General features: G+C 43.2%; 1 protein-coding gene across 4 annotated transcripts in view; it reads right to left on the bottom strand.

Annotated features, from left to right (window-relative positions):
• SGK2 (serum/glucocorticoid regulated kinase 2) overlaps positions 1 to 20113 on the bottom strand; it is a 459518-nt gene that overhangs the window by 165945 nt on the left and 273460 nt on the right. For 3 of the 4 annotated variants that reach the window (XM_086932250.1, XM_086932253.1, XM_086932252.1), the window contains exons 7-9: positions 12870 to 13001; positions 12156 to 12268; positions 3462 to 3498 (exon numbers count right to left, since the gene is read on the bottom strand). In XM_086932250.1, the coding sequence (XP_086788376.1) occupies positions 3462 to 3498; positions 12156 to 12268; positions 12870 to 13001 (282 nt within the window). Of the gene's footprint in view, positions 1 to 3461; positions 3499 to 12155; positions 12269 to 12869; positions 13002 to 15734; positions 19715 to 20113 lie in introns of those variants that run through there. The other variant, XM_086932251.1, reaches the window with a different exon arrangement.

The following is a 20113-nucleotide window of genomic DNA, read 5'->3' as shown; positions in this document are numbered from 1 at the left end:
TGCCGCTAAATTTGCAAATCTATGCAATATCCTGGGGGGGTCTGCATAGAGTGCACTGGAGTAGAGTGCACTGGAGTAGAGTTGCAGAGTAGAGTGCTGTAGAGAGGCGTACAGTACAGTGGTTAATACGTAGAATAATAGCGTAGAGTGCACTGACAGAGCTCAATGGTGTACAGTGGTGTCAAGTGCAGTGGTTTAGAGCACAAAGGCATAGAGTAAAGTGGTTTAGAGTACATTGGTATAGAGTGAAGTGGCACAGAGGGCAGTGGCATAGAGTGTTGCAGATTAGAGTATAGTGGTGTAGAGTGTAGAAGTGTTGCTGTAGATTGCACTCATTTTGAGTAAAGTGGTTTAGAGTAAAGTGGCGTATATTGCTGTGGTTTACAGTAGAGTGGCGTAGGGGACAGAGTGGCACATGGCACAGAGTGCAGTGGCGTAGAGTGTTGCAGAGTAGAGTGCTGTAGAGAACCGTGGTGTGCAGTACAGTGGTTAATGAGTAGAGTGGCGCAGAATGCAGTGACAGAGCTCAATAGTGTACAGTGGCCTAGAGTGCAGTGGGTTAGAGTACACTGGCATAGAGTAAAGTGGAGCAGAGTACATTGTCAGAGTGACACGGCATAGAGTAGCCTGTTTCAGAGTAGAGTAAAGTTTCGTAGAGTGGATTGGTGCAGGGTAGAGTGGAGTGTCAGAGTAGTGACGTAGAGTGCACTGGCATAGACTGGTGTGGTGCATGGTAGAGTCCATTAGCATAGAGTAGAGTGGTGTGGTGTAGAGTAGAGCGTTATAGAGTAAGTGGTGTAGAGTGCACTGCCATAGTGCAATGGTGTACTGTAAAGTTGAGAGCAGTTTTGCAGAGTTGAATGTCAGAGAACAGGGGTGAAGAGTGCAGTGGAGTACAGTAGTGCAGAATAGCAGAGTGGCGTACAGCACAGTGGTGCAGAGTATAGTGCAGTGGCGCAGAGTGCAGTGCCACAGAGTAGATTGTTTCAGAGTAGAGTGTAGTGGCAGAGTAGAGTGCAGGGTCTTAGAGTACAGTGGTGCAGAGTAGATTAGAGTGGCTTGGCGAAGAGTGAAGTGGTGTAGAGTGGGAGGATGCAAAGTAGAGTGGCAGGTTGAAGTGGAGTGGTGCATAGATGAGTGCACTGGCATAGGTGCACTGGTGCTGAGTAGAGGGGTGAAAAGTTCAGTGGCATAAAGTGGAGTAGTGCAAGGGAGAGTTCAGTGGCATGGAGTGGAGTGATGCAGTCTAGAGTGCAGTGACATAGGGTGGCATGCAGTAGAGTGGTGCTAAGTAAAGTTAGTAAGTAAAGTTAGTGGCAGAGAATGCAGTGTTGCAGAGTAGGTTATCAGAGAGCATTGGTATAGAGGAGTGGTGTAGACAGAAATGGCATAGAGTACAGTGATGCAGAACAGAGGGCGTAGAGTACAATGGCGTAAATTGCAGCAGCGTAGGGGGTTGCAGAGTGGAGTATAGTGGCGTAGAATGTAGTGGTGCCGAGTAGATTGGAGTAGAGTGCATTGGTTTTTAGTAAAGTGGTGTAGAGTGTATTTGCACAGAGTGCAGTGGTTAGAGTCGAGTGCCATAGAGTAGAGTGCTGTGGTGTAGAGTAGAGTGCCGTGGTGTAAAGTAGATTGCCGTAGTGTGGTGTAGAGTGCCGTAGTGTAGAGTAGAGAGCAGTGGTGTAAAGTGCCATGGTGTAAAGTAGATTGCCGTAGTGTGATGTAGAGTGCCGTAGTGTAGAGTAGAGTGCCGTGGTGAAGAGTAGAGTGCCGTGGTGAAGAGTAGAGTGCCGTGGTGAAGAGTAGAGTGCTGTGGTGAAGAGTAGAGTGCTGTGGTGAAGAGTAGAGTGCCGTGGTGAAGAGTAGAGTGCCGTGGTGAAGAGTAGAGTGCTGTGGTGAAGAGTAGAGTAGAGTGCTGTGATGAAGAGTAGAGTGCCGTGGTGTAGAGTAGAGTGCCGTAGAGTGGTACAGAGTAGAGTGGAGTAGTGCGCCGTAGATTGCAGTGGCATAGAGTGGAGTTGTGCAGAGTGGAGTGGCTTAGGGTGGCGAACATGGAATAGTACATTAGAGTAGCGTAGAGTGGATTGGCAAAGTGCAGCGGCGCAGAGTAGAGCGGAAGAGACTGGAGTGGATTTGAGTAGAGTGGAGTACTGTGCATTGGCGTAGAGTGATGCAGAGTAGAGAGGGATGGATTGAAGTTGAGTAGAGTTGAAGGATGCAAAGTAGAGTGCAGTGACAGTGTGGAGTGTCAAAGTGCAACAGCGCATTGTGGAATGATGCAGAGTAGAGTGCAGTGACATAGAGTGGTGTAGAGTAGAGTGGCATAGGGTAAAGTGGAGTATGCATGGTGTCCATTACATTTGTCACAGACATACAGTTATACTAGTTAAAATATAGAGCACACTAATGCTAATGTGTGGAAATATCATTGCCTAGTGTATTGATTTGTTTTGATCGTATTCAAATTTTTGTTTCTACTACGCCTCCATATTACCAGAATTACCCCAGTAGCCGGCATGATTGTCACATCAATCCTTCCACTTTGAAGTTAGAAGAAAAATTAAACACCAAGCTCCCTTGGAAGTCAGAGCCTGACATTTGACCGCTGTCTGAATGCACAGCAAATATGACAAGTTAAGAAAAAGATTTTAACACCTATTTACAGCATTCCAGTACCGGTGGAGGAACACAATAAATAAGGTTTGGGCAACGGAAGGGATGAACTCAAGCTGTACAAGCTAAAACAAATAAAGCCAGCAAACAGATTGCAAAAAACCGCGAGTTACAAACCACAAAGCCAATGATAAGCAATGGGTGGAATACATTCCCAGGAAAGCTTTCCGAATGCCCTCAAGATGTCTTTAGCAAACCTGAGCTGTTTGGTAGGTTTTGACCTACAAACATGCCTTACTGCGCAAGTGTCAGATAGTAACTATCTCTTCATACCCTTAGGACAGCATATCAAACAAACCCAGAAGACATCTCTTCCCTATCATATCCATATCTCTTCCAGCTAACCAACCCCAGCGGTAGATGTGTGGGATGCTGCAATATTAACCCTATTCCCCAGGCTTGAAACTCAAACTAGCCACAGTTCCCTCATGTCTTCCTTGCTACCTTCACCTGATTCAGGAATGCTATGAAAAGTATCCCCTTCCTGAATAGCATGTAGCGAGAGAACTCATTTTTAGAACCTAAAATTGCACCTAGGATTGCAGATTTTGTAATGCAGTGCAGAAAGAATAGACAACCAAAGCAGCATAACATGTTATATACTGTGCTAAACACAGTCATTAAAATTTGCCCAAGGATGTTAATTAGCCTGCAGAGCAATTAGCAGGACTGAGATCAATGAATGACATAACATAACAGTAAAACGCAATCAACACTCAGTTTCATGCCACTCTCGCCAAACCAGAAGGATGCATAGTTCTGCACAAACGACAGCCTCTTCTACATACCTGGCAGTCCAGGAGGATATTTTCAGGTTTTAGGTCCCTGTGAAATATGAGAAATATTTTAGATACCATAGAACATAAAAGTTTTCTCAGAAGGCTTTTAATCCCTGGGCTAAATGTTTCTTCAGTTAAGGGACTAGTGCTTATACCAGTTACCTAGTTTTGACATTGGTGCCATCTGATTTCTCGGTACTACTAGTTACTAAAAAATGCTCGCCATGCACCTGTGTCAACCTAGTTTCAAATTTGAGCTTAGACAAGAACCCATATTTAATGTACAACCACAAAAGGTAACATTCCTGTGATCCCCATCCTACTATTCAAGTACTAGAAGACTTCTGGACAACTGCCATAGGGTCAGAGGTTTCAGCCACCAACAGAGAAGTATACTTATCAATGAGGATTATAACCAGGTTGATTATTGGGAGGTGTGGTGATAAGCTCCACACAATAGCCCTGTTGGATAATGTCCAACACCGACTAGTCTGATGTTATTGATTGCCATGTGGGTAGAAAATTCTGTAAACGCCCCCGACAGGTGTTATATGGTCGGGGGGAGGAGAGGGAAGTCATTATTTGGTGGTGGGAGTTCCATAGTGTGGAGAGGCACCCTTGTCTTTACCCTTGGCAGGGTTATCCCTGTAGGAGCCTCTAAAGTAACCTCTAGTAGAGGAGTGTTGTTTGTGACTATCCTGGTAGGAGGTGGAGGCAACTGAAGTGGTGGTTATAGACCCTCGATGATTGATTTTACCGTCTCAGTGCCTTTTTTAACCTTTTCTAGGGCCTTGTCAACTTGGAGAACAAAGAGATGTTCTTTGTCAAAGGATACATTAAGTCGATTATGCTGCACTTCTAGTTTGAATCCAGAAATACGCAGCCATGCGGGACGTCAAAGCAAGATGCTGGTAATGATGCCTTTAGCTGCAGTGTCAGCAGAGTCTAGGGCACAACGTATGGAGGTATTTTTTTTTTATTTTTAAAACATTTTTTTTAATTGATTTTCAAAATGTATTCAGTACAAAAAAAAAAGATACGTTAGTAACAGAAAAGAAACAGTGGTGTGTAAGTAGCCATATTAACATTCTAGTCATGTGACATAACATGGTTCCAAAAAATTATAAGACAGTGGGCTCAGCGGTGCACATCACATTATTCACAGACGGCATCTGCCATCTAATATACAGTTATACATGACAATGACTATTTTGACAGTAGTATAGAGTGGTCACCCACACTTTCCACAAGTGTTAAACACAAAACAAACTACTCCAGTCTCCAATGAAAACATACAATGAGGTATATTTAAAAATAGATTACACAGGCCCAACAGTAGCTTCGACATCCGTGTCAGCACCAGGACTGGTAGACCTGGCACGGGCCCAGTCAATAAAAGGTTCCCATATATCCCGGGGTCTGGAGGTAGGTGGCATTAGTTCCCAGAATGTAGCAAGCTGAGTTTGTCCGTACGTAACCTCCCAAACCCAGTCTTTGACCATGGGTTTTCTCTTTTTCCCCCAACATAAGGCTAACTGTCGTTTGGCATATAGCAATAATAGCGCATGTAATTTGAGTTGTCTTACATGAGTATCTCTGACATATCCCAACAGACCGAGCAATGGGGACGGGTTAAATTCTAGACCCAGGATTTGGTTTTATGGATTCAACAATTTGAGACAAGTACTCAGTGACAACCGGGCATGCCCAGGCCATGTGGAGGAAAGAGGCCCGAGCGCACCACAACGCCAGCAACAGTCGTCCACTCTGAGTCCCACTTTTAAATAAAATTAATCTGCATTAGCGATGTATAAATTTAAAATTGATTAGCCAAAGTTTATAATTCGGCGATAGTTCAGTCATCTGGGCACGGCAATAGGACCATTGGTCATCAGTCATTGGGGGAACCAGCTCAGTATCCCACTTAAGGCGAGCATTGGAGGCAGTCACAGATGCACCATTCTGCATATGAGTATGTAGTCCAGTAATAAGCTTGCGTGGCGATGGCGTAACCAGCAAATTTTCTAGAGCAGTCAGTGGGGTGGGAAATCTGCATGTAACTCTCAACAGGATGCACATAGTGTGTGGTATAAAAACGTCTCACCGAAAGACATCTTCTGGCCTTCTACTGCGCTCGGGGCGGGGGTCCCTGAATACTCCGCCCGGATAGAGATCAGCAAAGGTATGAAGCGACATTGCCTGTGATACCTTAGTAGTGATCTCATCCCCAACATTTGGAAGCATGGGATTCTGCACCAGAGGGATTGAAGGAGCATATAAGATCTGCGCGCCTGCTCTTCTGCATAGCCCATCCCAAGCCCATCTGAGAGTCTCAGGAGTATCTATGCTATCTGTGGGTCGTTTAGATTTCTGGTACACAGCCACCTTAAGTGGAACAGGCGCACCGCATCTTTCTCGACTGTCACATGAGGCTGAAATGGCGTCTGGTGTACCAGTATTGTAAGAATTGCGCCTGCGCACAGACCGTGTACAACTTCAAGTCCGGGGCACCCAGCCCGCCCTGCTAGGTCGGTAAGTATAGAAGCTCCCAGGACACCCTGGCCTGACCTCCGGACCAAATCAAGGACATTAATAGAGACCTCAGTGTCTTACAAAAGGATTGGGTAAGTATAAGTGGAAGATTCACAAACAAATACAAAAATGTAGGTAGTACAATCATCTTGTCCAATGCGATTTTCCCTGCTGTGGAAAGTGGAAGTTTGCCCACCTTGTCTTCTAGCCAGGCAATTGCTTTTCCATAATTTAAATTCCATAACTCTTGTAGAGTCCTGCTTATCCAGATTTTTAAGTATTTCACAGTGTCATTTTCCCACCTTAACGGGCACTCCGAGGTAACTACCTTAGTATTATCAGTGAGAGGAAAAACAACAGATTTAGACCAATTTATCGTTATCCCCAAGAGGCCGCCGAATTTGATGAGCTTTCGTAACACTACATCCAAATTGTACCCGGGGTTCAGAATATATAGTGACATCGTCGGCATATAGCGATATCAAAAAACTTTGAGTCCCAATGTATGCTGTGTCTCCTCCGCTCTGTATGGGGCAGGGGTGTGGGGACATAGCGAGGGTATATCCCTGCAGAAGGAGGAAAATAAGTTTTTAAGGAGGTTGTTATGTGTTCCCCCTTCTGCCTCCATCCAGCTGATCCATGAAGAAGTCGGGATCGAGTTCATTTCTGACTTAGCAGCAGTCCGACCACTCTTATTGTGGCGTTCTATTTGGGCTAAGCCAGAGACTCGATTCACTCAGGATATTATTCTTGATTGTATAGGCTTGGACCACTCTTCACGTATATTGTGGTTAAGATACATTCACCGCTGGTATCTCCTTCTTTTTAATATTGATGTGTTCCGTGAGCCTGAAGAGGTTGTTTCTATCTCAAAAAAAGAAATTAAGACAACGTTCCTAAACTTCCGAAAGGCAGAGCGAGATAAAATCTCTGGCAATCTTGTCACCGTGAAATTTTATAAAGATTTAAATCTAACTTCGGGACTCCAATCCTATCTTGTGTATGTGACTCGTCCCTCTCATCAGTTTGTTTTAACACGAGTCAGATTGGGCATTGTTCACCACCTGGTTGCTTTTCCAAACACAAGAACCAGTTCAGACATACCCTGTCCGTGTGACAATATTTCCCGGCAGAGTAGTTGCCATTTCTTACTTTTCTGTACATTTTTTCATTTTTTCAGGTTAAAATACCTTAAGCCAATTTTTATTAAATACAATATTCGTACTACACAAACAGCATTGATATTTTTATCCTCATTACAGAACGAGGAGATTTGCTTTTTTTGGCTACTTTTATTTTAAAATGTACAGCTGCCAGGAAAAGTATTGTACTATAATAATATTTTTATACTTACCTGTCTGTACTTATGTTATACAGCTGCCAGGAATTGTTTTATGATGCTATTATTGTTTACACTCCTGTCTGTATATATACGCCTTTAAATTTTATATCAATTTTTGTAATTAAGGTATTATTCATATTTGTAGAGGTCCACAGTATATTATGATTATTTAAACATTTTTTGATGTACAGCTGCCAGGAAAGGCCTATTGAGTAACCCCTACTGATCCCTAGTTTGTTCATTTAAGAATGTCTTGTATTTTATAATAATATGTTGACTTATAGAGACAAGATTACTTATTAATTGCTGCACTCTAACCTTTTGCACATTGTCTTATCACCCTTTTCTATGAGAGTTCATATGGTGATTTTAATATTTTAACTATGTACTTTTGCTTGTATGATTTGTATGTACAAATCGAATAAAAGCTTTTGAAATTGAAATTGAGTCCCAAACCCTATACCCTTATCTGTATGATCCTGCCTGATACAAGCTGCCAATGGCTCCATCGCGATGGCGAATAATAACGGGGACAACGGACAACGGACAACCCTGCCTAGTACCTCAAGTTATATGGAACGGGGCAGAGATCACATCATTCACTCGCACCCTGGCCAGCGGTTCAGTGTATAGCAGTTCGATCCATTTAAGGTAAAGGGGGCACAATCCTATCCTTTCCAAAATTCTGAAGAGATATGGCCATTCGAGCAAGTCGAATGCCTTTGTGGCAAAGACCGCCGCTGCCTGTACCTCAGGGTGCATGTAATGTAGGGCTGAAAACACAGTTCTAAGGTTATGGGAGGTATATCTCCCGGGTATAAAACCTGATTGATCCGGTAGCGCTATTATTGGGAGTAAAGGTTGTAACCTAGTCGCTATCAGTTTTGCCAAGGTTTTAACGTCCACATTGATAAGTGACAGTGGTCTGTATGTATCGAAGGCAGTTTCAGGTTTGCCTAAAGTAATTTTGATAGCTTCTCGCATCAACTGAGGTAATATACCTGTGCCATGTGCCTCCCCATATACAGTGAGATTAGGCGCCAGTTCCTCCACATATGCTTTGTCAAAGGCGGTCGTCAGACCATCTGAACCTGGGGCCTTGTCTAGAGGCAGGCTAGTAATAACATCTTTGAATTCGACAACTGAGAACGATAGGTGCATATACTACCTGTGCCTATCATTAAACCACACCAGCACAACCGAATCCAGGAACTCCTGTATACCCTCCGGACATTCAGTATGTGTAGCCGTGTAAAAATTAGTATAAAACGATGAGAACTCATTTAATATGTCCAAGGAGCTCCTGACAATATCACCCTGTGGAATTATGATTTCGGGGATAAAGAGCGAGTTGCGGGGGGCCCGAAACATACCAGCCAATATTCTACACGGTCTGTCACCTTCCCCATCCCTCCGAGCTTCCGCATATTTATCCAGAAATTGACCTCTCTTTGCGCTTCCTCTTCATATTCCAGCAACTTAACCTTTAGTTTAGCCAAAAGGGCTGCCTCCTCACCTGCCTGTATACGCAACTCCAAATCTTTCATTTGCGTCTCAATATTACTCAAGGTTGTTCTTATGGCCATGAGGACACCCCCCTGTCGGGAGATACATTGACCCCTGATGACCACCTTGAACACTTCCCATAGTGAGGCCTCAGTGTCAACAGTCCCCGCATTAAGTGTGAAGTAATCAGTAATGTCAGTTCGCATTTCTTCTTTAAATGCTTCATCTAAAAGCGCTTGTGGAGGCAGTCTCGAAGAAAAGGCCTTCTGTGTAGTTGTTGGGTAGTGAGAGAGTCAGCAGGCATGGCGAGTGGTACGATATGGTTCTCGACAGGTGCCTAACATCCACCACCCAGCTGGCCATTTATTTCGTCATTAGCCAATAGTCTAGCCTAGACCAGGCATGATGGTATTCCAAAAAGCACGTACCCTCTTTCGACAGTGGGTTGCAAAGCCTCCAGATGTCCACCATGTCTCTTTGCTCTAAAAGTGCGTTTAACACTTTGCTAGCTGCGGGTTGGTGTGTCCCAGCTTTGCCTTGTCTAAGTTGTCATGAATTATGGCATTAAAGTCTCCACCCCAGAGGGACGTGGCACAGCCAGTGGACCAAACTTTTGCCCAGACACCCTGAAAGAACCCAGGTGAATCCATATTGGGGCCATATAATGCTACAACTGACAATAAAGTGCCTCCCAAATAACCCAGGAGTATTACGTAACGGCCTTCTGGGTCTGTATATACCTCTCTCTCCCTCCAGTCTATACCTCGTCGCACCAGCACTGCCTCTCCCCTAGAGTAATTTGAGCACACAAACGCATATGACAAACCCCAACGTCTATGTCTGAGTTTTGTCGAGTGCTGGGATGAGAGGGGAGTCTCCTGTATCAAGCATATGTCGATATTGTATCGTGTAAGGTATGCAGAACTAACCTCGTCTTCCTACTGTCATTAAGGCTGTATATGTTCCATGTTAAACAATTCACCTTAGTCTCGTGATCATTAGTAAGTGTGCCTGTGTGCTATCGCTGCGCCTCAACTGACACATGAGCTTGTCTTTAAGTCCTGTGCCATTCCTACTCTTCAGTGGCCATACACCAACAAACACCAAAACAAACCCTACCCAGACCCCCTACCCACAACAACCCACCAATCAGGTTGAAGCAATACCCCCCCGCCAGAAAAGACTCAAAACATAATAGTACAGGGAAATTTCCCATGGGGACGTAGGAGTACCGGCCCACTTCCCTACCGTAGCAGGTTAACCAAACAGTACATGCGGGCGTACGGCAAAATACACTGTCATCATCTCACAGCTTGTAGTTACAATCTTACATCCCTCCCTTAACGCCCTACATAACCAGGCATAACCAGGCTAAACAAGCCTAATGGTGTGGGTGCAACCGGAGCCCACCATAGTTGGTGCTGTGACTCGTGACAAAGTATTATTGCAATCAAAAATAACAATACAACTTTGGGTCACATAGGAAATTGGAAGATAGTCTACGGATCCAAAATACAAAGAATATCATTTACAGCGTCTCAAGCTGTGGCATAGGGAAAAAACAAATTTACATAAAGAATACAATTGTCTATCATTCAGTCATTATCACTAAGCTGCCGATCCGCTGCTTCTACTGATCCCGGGCCTTTCTTGTCCGCTTACTTCCTACGTGCCCAGAGTTGTTGGCACCAAAGGCTTTGGCTGGTGTTTCGGCACCGAGCCAGAGAGCAGGGCATCAGAACCAGTTGCTTGGGGCTGACCATGGCCAAGAGGCAGTGATGGTCTAAGGCCTCTTAATCATGAGGGGTTATGTGGTTTTTTTAGAAATTCAACACAGAGTAGGGGGACAGGGGGTACCATACTCGTGGACTGTGGACCTGGTGTCAAGTCATCTGCTCAAAGTCAATTTCAGGTTCTGAGTTGGAATTTCCCTCAATAAAGGATGCCTCTTCTTCCACTGTGGAAGCTTCAGGGTGTTCTTCCTCGTCACGGATGTCTGCATGGCCGAAAATGAAGGGAGTTTCTTCAATGCTCATCCACAGCATTTGTAGCCAACGTGCTCGACGGTCTCGGAGTGTTTTCTTCGAGTGGAAGGAGGAACATGTCAACAAGAGCAACATGTCTCACAATCTGCTTCTCTGTGTTCAGAGTACAGACCTGCCGTGAGTCAGTCTGTGGAAAGTGTGTGTGGCAGCAAGGGCAGAAACTGACGGGCATCCATTCCATTACCAGCAGGGAATTCTCTGGAGAACCAGGTGGAGAGCGAATACGATGGCCCCGAAGGGGCTGCAACGGAAGTGCGTCAACTCAACGAGCGATGAAGCTTTCCTAAATACACGAGTGGTAAAGCACAATCAAAACAATACAGATTAGGGTTAGAGTGGAAAACAAACCGAAAAGAGCACAGTTATGGTCAAACCCGGAGTGTAAGCACACGTCCTAACCAGACAGAGGAAAGAAAACAATCTAACAGTGAAGTCGGTGCACATATGCATTATCACCAAGAGGAAGAGTCACTCGTGACTCGAAAGACTTCTTTGAAGGAAAACAACTTGCACACAACCAGATCCAACACAATTGCAAGAGTATGCAAAGCATGTGTTTCAACAGCTGTACATGCATCGAACAGTATTTTCTCCCAAATGGTCTTGGTTTACAAAAGAAACAGGTGAGTTTTACGGAAGACTTCCTTTCCTTTGAAAAAGTTCTGTTTCAATTTCAACAAAGGTTGGATGGATCATAGTCCTTCCTTAGTTTCTTTGACCTGGAAAGAAATGAAGGATTATGATGAAGGCCTTCAATCTTCTTTGGTCAATAAAACACAGATGACATTGAAGGAATGAGAGCCTTCAGTATAAGCTCCCTTTTTGTTTAGATGTACCTCAGCCGGCACTTCTGAGAAAGTGCCATCAGGAAAATATATGCAAGATGACGGCGGGCTTGGGAAAATGAGTGCAAATGGAAAGAAGGGGGGGAGAAAAGGGTGATGAGCCAGAGGGAAACAAGGAGGAACATGGAACCAAGGGAAAAGCAGGATGAAGATAGAGGAGAGTGGTTAGTTAGTTAGAAATGCACTAGGAAAGAGGGAGGAGCAGAGAAGGATAGGAGGAGATGGTGAGTTGGTGGAAATCAGTTGACACGAGAGGGAAGAAGGGGCGGGTAACGACATAAGTGTGAATAGAAGCATATGGAAAGGGCTTCTGTTGTAAAATCTCAAATTCAATGGCTGAAAAAAGCTAATCAAAGAAAGGTATATTTGACAGCTGTGCTGTCAAACCCTAGATACAAAAAAGAAATCAGAATGGGTCATCCTAATAATTCACCTGTATATGATGTTCAAAGAGTGCAGGTAACCAATAGCACACGCAACTTCTGCTGCATAGAAACGGGCACGGGGTTCCAAGAAGGTTCGTTCTCGCTGTAAGTGGAAGAACAACTACAACACAAATAAATATGTAAACTGAGTTAAGCCTTACCTAAATGAGCAGGGCCTTGATCATAATGTATAATATTATTTTTGTATGAATTTGTGCCCTGGTGACTTATGACAAGGGAAGTAAAAATGGCACAGATTTCATGCATGGGGTTATTTATGAAAATATATTATATATATATATATATATATATATATATATATATATATATATATATATATATATATATATATATATATATATATATATATTACGGTTAACTGAAACCGTCCCAGTAAAGGCTTCAGCTATTTCATAACACACATACTCAAGACTTTTTTAAAGGGCCATCTCTTTTACTAGATTAAAACCCACTTGAACGAGGGCATTGTTAGAAACCACACAGTCAAATTACAAGAATAACTGGTGTGAGGCATATTAAAATGTCAATGATACAACAGAACTGCCAAGTTGTAAAATGTCTCAGTAAAGGAATACCATGGGCTTTTGCAAGCCAGATGTTCATTGGCTCAGCTGTCGAGGGGTCAGTATTTTTTTTTAAATTATGAAATCTCAAGTACTTTTGTTACCACATCATAAAACATATCCAGTATATGTTGTCACCTCTCCTCCATTGATGTAATCTAAGACGAAGTAGAGTTTCTCTGGTGTCTGGAAGGAGTAGCGCAACCTGACCAAAAAGGGGTGCTTGAAGTTCTTGAGAAGCACATTCCGTTCTGCCATAATATGGATTTGCTGGAAGGGGAAAACAAAAAAAAAGAATGATCATGCTTTTATGTTCCATTTGTTTTTAGTAAACATGTTAATTAATTTAGAAAACAAATATCACTCCATAATATGTCATCACTACACTCAACCATTTGCCCATGCACTCCTGTAATTTTTTAATGATCAACAATACCCAATAGGTACAGGGCCAAATACAAATCACCAGCTCTGACTTAAGGCAGACCTACTTCTTTTAAAATCTAATAAACCCAAGACTGCTATTCCAGCTTAGAAGTCACCGTCTTGCTCCATTGTCAACAACACTAGCAGTCATCCAATCCAGTGGGTATCAAAACACAAGAGTCTAACTGATTTGCTTCTGAACTTCAATTTTAAATTTTCATATGTATGGTCTGCTAACTACAACAAAATATAACAGATCACAGAAGAACCATTTTTTGTAGTCAACTGTGCTGTTTTGTTAGGGATATTTTCATTATTGGTTGGCATTGGCAGACAAGATCAATTGAAATCGTTTAGATGAAAAAAATTAAGACAGTTCATAGCATAGTATAAAAATGTGTCTCTTTCCAAGTTTTGCCTTTTTACCAGTACATGTACCTATTGGTGGTAGGTGACAACAGCAAAGGAAGGCTACATACGTAAACTGGTACAAGCTGCTTTCAATTCAGGAATAGGGTACAGTATGTGGGGTCTGATATAGAAAAAGGGATACAGCTAATCAAATTAGAAGCAATCAATGGCAGATTTTGCTCCTCATCACAAACAGGGGTCAGGCTGGAATGAGTTTGTAGAAATCAATAAAGTCCCGTAGACAGCTCTTGAAGATGGTCTTTTATTCATTAAACAACAGCTTGGTAAGTTCCAATGTAAGCCCCACCAGGAGCAGCCTTCTGGCTGCTCAGCCCATCTTCTCCAACTGCCCCCCTTCAAGTACAAACCTCCATATCATTCCAAATGACATCACATAGCTAGAGCATCAGGCAGAGAACCAGGGAAAGGGAGATGCATTACATAAGAAGCAGATTACTACACATCTTCCCATTTATAATATTTAACAAAATGAAATATTATACACATATATAAACATAGGAAGAGAAGATAAACATTCCAGAAGTAAACGTAAAAGAACACCATAATAACATGAGACAAACTCTCCTTATGTAATAAAAAATAATAATGTAAAAGTAATGCAATAATGAGAAAATAGTAATGCAAGTAATAAAATAGCCTTCCCTATGTAATAATAACGATGTAATAGTAATAATGTAAGTAATAAACAATAAAATTATCTTCCCTATGTAATAATAATAATAAATAAATGGTAAATAGTAAATGTAGTAATAAAAAAATATTAATATAGAAGTCGTAAACTTAAACAAATAGCAGGACCAGGAAATACCATATGCCCCCTACTGCACACATTGTAATAAATCGCAGGACCAGAGAATGTCACATCCCCTCTACTGCCTACACTGTAACATTCCGTTCACCTTCAGGAACCCCCTCTACTGCATAAAATTGCAGGACCAGGGAAATGTACATATCCTCTACTGTTCCGTCTGCATACTATCAACTTCTACGCTCCCAAACGCCACCTCCGATCAGCCAGTCACGCCATCGCCGCCGTCCCCCGCATCCGAAGAACGACAACAGGAGGAAGGTCCTTCTCCTACCTGGCCGCCAAGACCTGGAACTCCCTCCCTCCCGACCTGTGCCTGACCCAAGACCACCTCTCCTTCAGGAAGAAGCTCAAGACCTGGCTGTTCGAGCAGTAGCAGCACCCCCCCCCCCCACCCCCAAGCGCCTTGAGACCCTCCGGGTAAGTAGTGCGCTCTATAAATGTCTCTGATTGATTGATTGATTGATTGCAGGACCACACACGCATTAATACACAGTAACCTCCCAAGGGGGAATCCACCTCCCTATAAACCACCACACACAGTAACCACCCAAGGGGGAATCCACCTCCCAATAAACCACATACATGCAGTACCCACCCAAGGGGGAATCCACCTCCCTATAAACCACATACATGCAGAAACCACCTCCCTATGAAACGCTGTAGAATTCTGTAAATTACTGTAAAGGGGAAATACACTTCCCTATAAAACACTGTAATGCAAATACACATTAATTATCAATTTTCCATATAACACACAAAAAGTACCCAATCTAAAAGCAGGTGACGTACACAACACTACCACACGTCACTAAGTCCAACACAATATTGCTTCATTGGCTCTAGGTTTAATCTGGACTCCCATGACCAGTTATATAATTTATTATATTTATTTATATATACCAATTATAATTACCCAGTTCCTATCTCACACTTATGCATGTTCTCCAGTTCTGGAGACACCTTCCTCTCCAATCAGACTGCATGTTGAAAGTTCCTTTGCTCTAGATTTCACGGCGTCTTAAACAACTGAACTGTTTATTTCAATGCCCTGATGCAGTGGTACTAAATAGCCACCAGATGGCACTGTGCCCCTTTTATCTCTTGTTTATTTATCTATACATTTTTGTAATTCATATCGTTCTGGTTTCCTGGCTCTCTGACAAATTGACGAGCCTCACATAGCGAACTATTTATTACAAAGTCTTGATATGTTTAAATCTCAATTCCACAATTAAAATATTTGAGCCAGTAATCTATGTTTGGATTTTACCAAGGACACACTTGTCCAACAAAGCCATACGACATATTCAATCAAATAACTTCCTATGACTTACACAGGGGATGGCATCTTCCCGTCGTGACATGAGCTTCTGCGTCGATAAAGTTTTTTCCTTTTTTTTTCTAAAACGAACAACGCTGTGCCAGGTGGCTCCCGGTGTGTCGATGCAGCTGGGTGTCACTCCGCAGGTTTGAGGGTACAGCGTCACAGAAGACAGCGCATTAAAGCAGGTAAGATTGCTCGCGCTGCCAATATATTTGAAAATAGTGTGTACACTCCCAACAGTCACAACGCTGATTAGTCCCAAGTCAAACTTCAAATCACGGACCAAAATCACCACAATAAGGTAACTGGGACACTCCTGTGCACACGCTCTACAGTCAATTACTCTTGGATTTAGCACTTCACAGGGTCCAATCATAGCAATCAAAATAGAAATTACTCCAAACATTACACCAGGGTTCGATCCTGGACCCCGATTTAAGTTGTGAATCTTCACCGTACTTTAATGACTTCACACATGAGTCTTAGCCCCCGATCACCTTGGCACCAGGAGCAGCCTCTTGGCTGCTCAGCCCATCTTCTCCAACTGCCCCCCCTCAAGTACAAACATCCATAACATTCCAAATGACATCACATAGCGAGAGCATCAGGCAGAGAACCAGGGAAAGGGAGATGCATTACATAAGAAGCAGATAACTACAGAGTTACATTCAATTGATTCTTTATGGGGCTTCAATTGGCTGCTTACAGGTTACAGTTAGGTGGGTGGCTTTGATTGATGTGAATTCACGGAGTTCTATGTGCATTTCCAAGAAGAGATTAGCATTGTGTGCTGCAGCAATGGACAGCAGTGCTCCTTTAGGGCTAGTCTTGGTTAGACTGAATACCAAGTGTCTTTAGAAAGGTCAGGATTGAAATGCAGGTCAGTATGGAGGCAACTACACAGAGGTTCCCTACATTTTTAGTATTCAGTCAGCCCTGGTAAGGCAGTTCTGAATTAATGTGCTCTGGTTGTTTAAGTACTGGTACACCTGAGGTTACGAGGGATTGTATATATGCAGACCTCCTCTACAGTAGGTCTCCATAACAGTAGAACTTTCAATTGCCAGTATCAATAAGGAATTAATGCATGATTTCACCTAGATTACAAACTATTGACAATCTGATTTTTAAGCAGTGGGAGCAATATTGTTATAATGCCTTGAATCCAAAGGTAAAAGCATGTTAAAGGAGAAGCTTTTCAGTTCAGGTTATAGTAAAAGGACAACATATTACCTCAAGCTTTTGAGCCCCCTACTGATTTCCTACTGCACTCTTTTTTTCTTTCACTCTAGTTGCACCCCTTTCTTCCTTAAGAAGATAGGGGCACCGTATGGTTGACTGCAGATCATGTCTGTGAAAAGTCTGCACTTTGGGACAGAATAAACGTGTATATTCAATAGAAAGATAACTGGCATGAGCGGCGTGTGGGGGTGGTCAGCATTGAAAACTTCAAACGGTTTGGGACCTATCTTTGTCGTTTGCTACATTAAAAGCAGGTCCTTAATAAATGCAGTTTCCCTCACCTGCTCCTGTTTTGTGGTATTCAACGTGATATTAAAACACAAACATTTGAGTGACAGACAACTCATTGAAGGGTGTGGATGGGTCTAGGTTTACACACTTCGGAGTCCAGGCTAAAAATTGAAGCTCGAACAAGTATAGCAATGCGTTAATACATTATCTCTATAGCCACTCTTTTCTTAGTTGTATATCGAACTCATTTTAAGCAGTCACATTTCCTCCACTTTTATAAATTGTCATGGAATATATAGATCGTTTTATTCACTATAAAGGTTCAAAGGGTAGGTTTTTAACTTCAACAAAGACCTCTGTTGCGGTTAGTAAGGCACTTAATTTAACTATTGTTAGATTTCACTACTAGCGTGCACTATAACACATACATTAACACTACTACGTACAGTCCTAATGTTATTACTGGGAAAATAAACTCATTAAACACATTTTATCACCACTGTTGGAAACAAAACTTCACATTCAGCTATTAGTGCTAGTAGCAGAAAAATAATTTTGGCTATAACTACTACCTGTACCGCTAACACAGAGCTTACTACAAGCACTTCTACAAGTAACTATCAAATTGCAACAACTTCAATTAGGGGGTCTGATTCTATGGGCGAGATGTACAATCATGACATTTTGCGACTTGCATTAATATTCACGAGGTAGGTCGCAATCTGCGACCCATTTGGGAATGGCCTTTAATCACAAGCATGGTGGTCTGCTGGGGTCAGTGTCTGTGATTGCTTTTTGAATAAAGCAAATTTTTTTTTGAAATGCAGCCCATTTTCTTTAAAGGAAAATCAGATCTATTTCAAAAATAAAAATAAAAATATTCCTTTCCAATTTTTAAGAGTAGACAGTGGTCAGGACCACTGCCGGCTCTTAAAAAATGTTGGCACCAACATTCACACAGCGGAAGGCGTCCCCAGGGGTTCCTTTCCTGTTTGCGGATGGGTTACCAACTCCTTCACGTAGTCGTTAAAATATTAAAGTTTTGCAACCGCATTTAGGTTGCAAAACATTCATACAAGCCACTGTGACGCGCTATTAGGAAGGGTCACCCATGAAACGCCCTTTCATAATAGCAACTCGCAAACCTAACAGATTACCGACTCGCAAAATAAGGTTAGTACATTGAAAAAGCCGCTTTAGAGGACGCAAACGGCCAGATTCTCAGTTTGCGACGTACAAAAAGGGTCGTACATCTGGCCCTATGTCCTACATAATTTCAAGTCAATCAGCCAAGGCAAAGGAGCCTATCTACGAACAGTTCATTGCCTGCCTTGTGCTCGCTTGCGCAACCTGCACTGCCGGTCTGTTTTCCCCAGCTCTCAAGCAGCCCCAGCTGCTGTCATCAGCTCCCTGGCCCTGTATGCAGTGATTTTCGGGCAGCACAAGCACCACATTCAAAGCCCCGCTGGAATCAGGATGTGGTGCAACTGGGGTTTACCACCTAAAGTGCTTTCAAGCAGAAAAAGCAGTTGGGAAAGGTGCGGCCGTGGCAGTGTGACCCAGCAGAATGCCCAATAATTATAGCCTAGTACAAAACACTTACAATACCACCTCTACTGTCCTCATCAGCCCGCCCAATTCACCAGCTGCACCATGGACTAGGAGAGCATGAGAACAACAGTGTAAGGCAGAAGCTTATGGCAGTGGGCACCCACTGGGGGGGGCACATCAGTGGGAGGGGAAGCGGTGGCAGCAGAAGCAGCCAAGCTAGGCCTTGTTGTTGCTTGCAGTCTCCTACTTTCCGACCAGCCTTTCGCCCGTCTCGACTGCTTCCTACTCTCCTCTTACACTGTCTCTGTCCAGGGGATCTCAATCCACAAGATGTGTGTGCTTGTGCCTCCCCAAAACCCCCAACAACAATCAACCCACACAGGAAGTGTGTGGCGGCAGCATCCATTCAAAGGGCAACCCACCGAGTCCCAACCCTCAAAGAAGCAACCACTGCTTAATAAACACTGACCTCTGTAGGCCACAGCAAAGACTCCAAAAAGGTCCGGGCAAACAAGGGGGTCCCTCCCCATAAAACCCGAGGTGAGAAAGTACAAGGGGAAGCTGCAACCAGCTCAAAGCCACTTACAAACACTGCCAGGCTTCCCACTCACTGAAATTCAGTTTGACAAGGAGGACACAAGAAGCAGGAACACGGGAGGCAAAAGACAAAGCCAAGAAGTGTCGCACAAACTCATTCCAGCCAAAAATGTATTTAAAATTTTCCTTTTGAAAAGACGCAGGCTCAGCCCTCTTCTCAAGCAATAGCCGGTTCCAAGCCCTACAGCATCCTCTTCAGCCGCTAAAAGCAGGTAGCTAAGCGAGGGAAGGCAGCTTTCAGCTACTGAACACCATGTCGCGTTCTAATCTAGGACCCTGATCAATACAGTGACCTTATGCCCCTATACGGCTATAATCCCTTTGTACCCCTATATTGGCATAACCGATCAAATGCAATATACAGAAACTCGTCTCTGGCCTCACACGATCAGAGCCACATTTCAGAATCGCTTCCTCTGCAACTTCCTTTGCAGCTCATTAGTGCAAATGACACAGCAGAAGCCACTATCTAAGATTCCTAGATTACACTCCGAGTTCTTCATCAAGATAAAAACTCAGCAACCTGGGAAATCCCCGCTTGCTATGTTTTGATTAGTAATAGAACTCTAATGAGCACTAAGAGACGATCACTTCCTAGTGACATCTTTATTGACGTCTTATGTCCAAAAACGTACGTCAAACCAGGCACCTTTCAGGTATAAATATTACCAACGTTGCCTTAAGCAAACGCTGCATCGATACTATCGCTGCTTCGCTGATACTGAAGCTATCGCTGCCTCAACGACATCAGCGAACGATGGTGTGGTG

This window comes from Lissotriton vulgaris, chromosome 7 (assembly GCF_964263255.1).
Source record: "Lissotriton vulgaris chromosome 7, aLisVul1.2, whole genome shotgun sequence".
Classification (NCBI taxonomy): domain Eukaryota; kingdom Metazoa; phylum Chordata; class Amphibia; order Caudata; family Salamandridae; genus Lissotriton; species Lissotriton vulgaris.
This window is presented reverse-complemented; position numbering and strand designations above follow the sequence as displayed.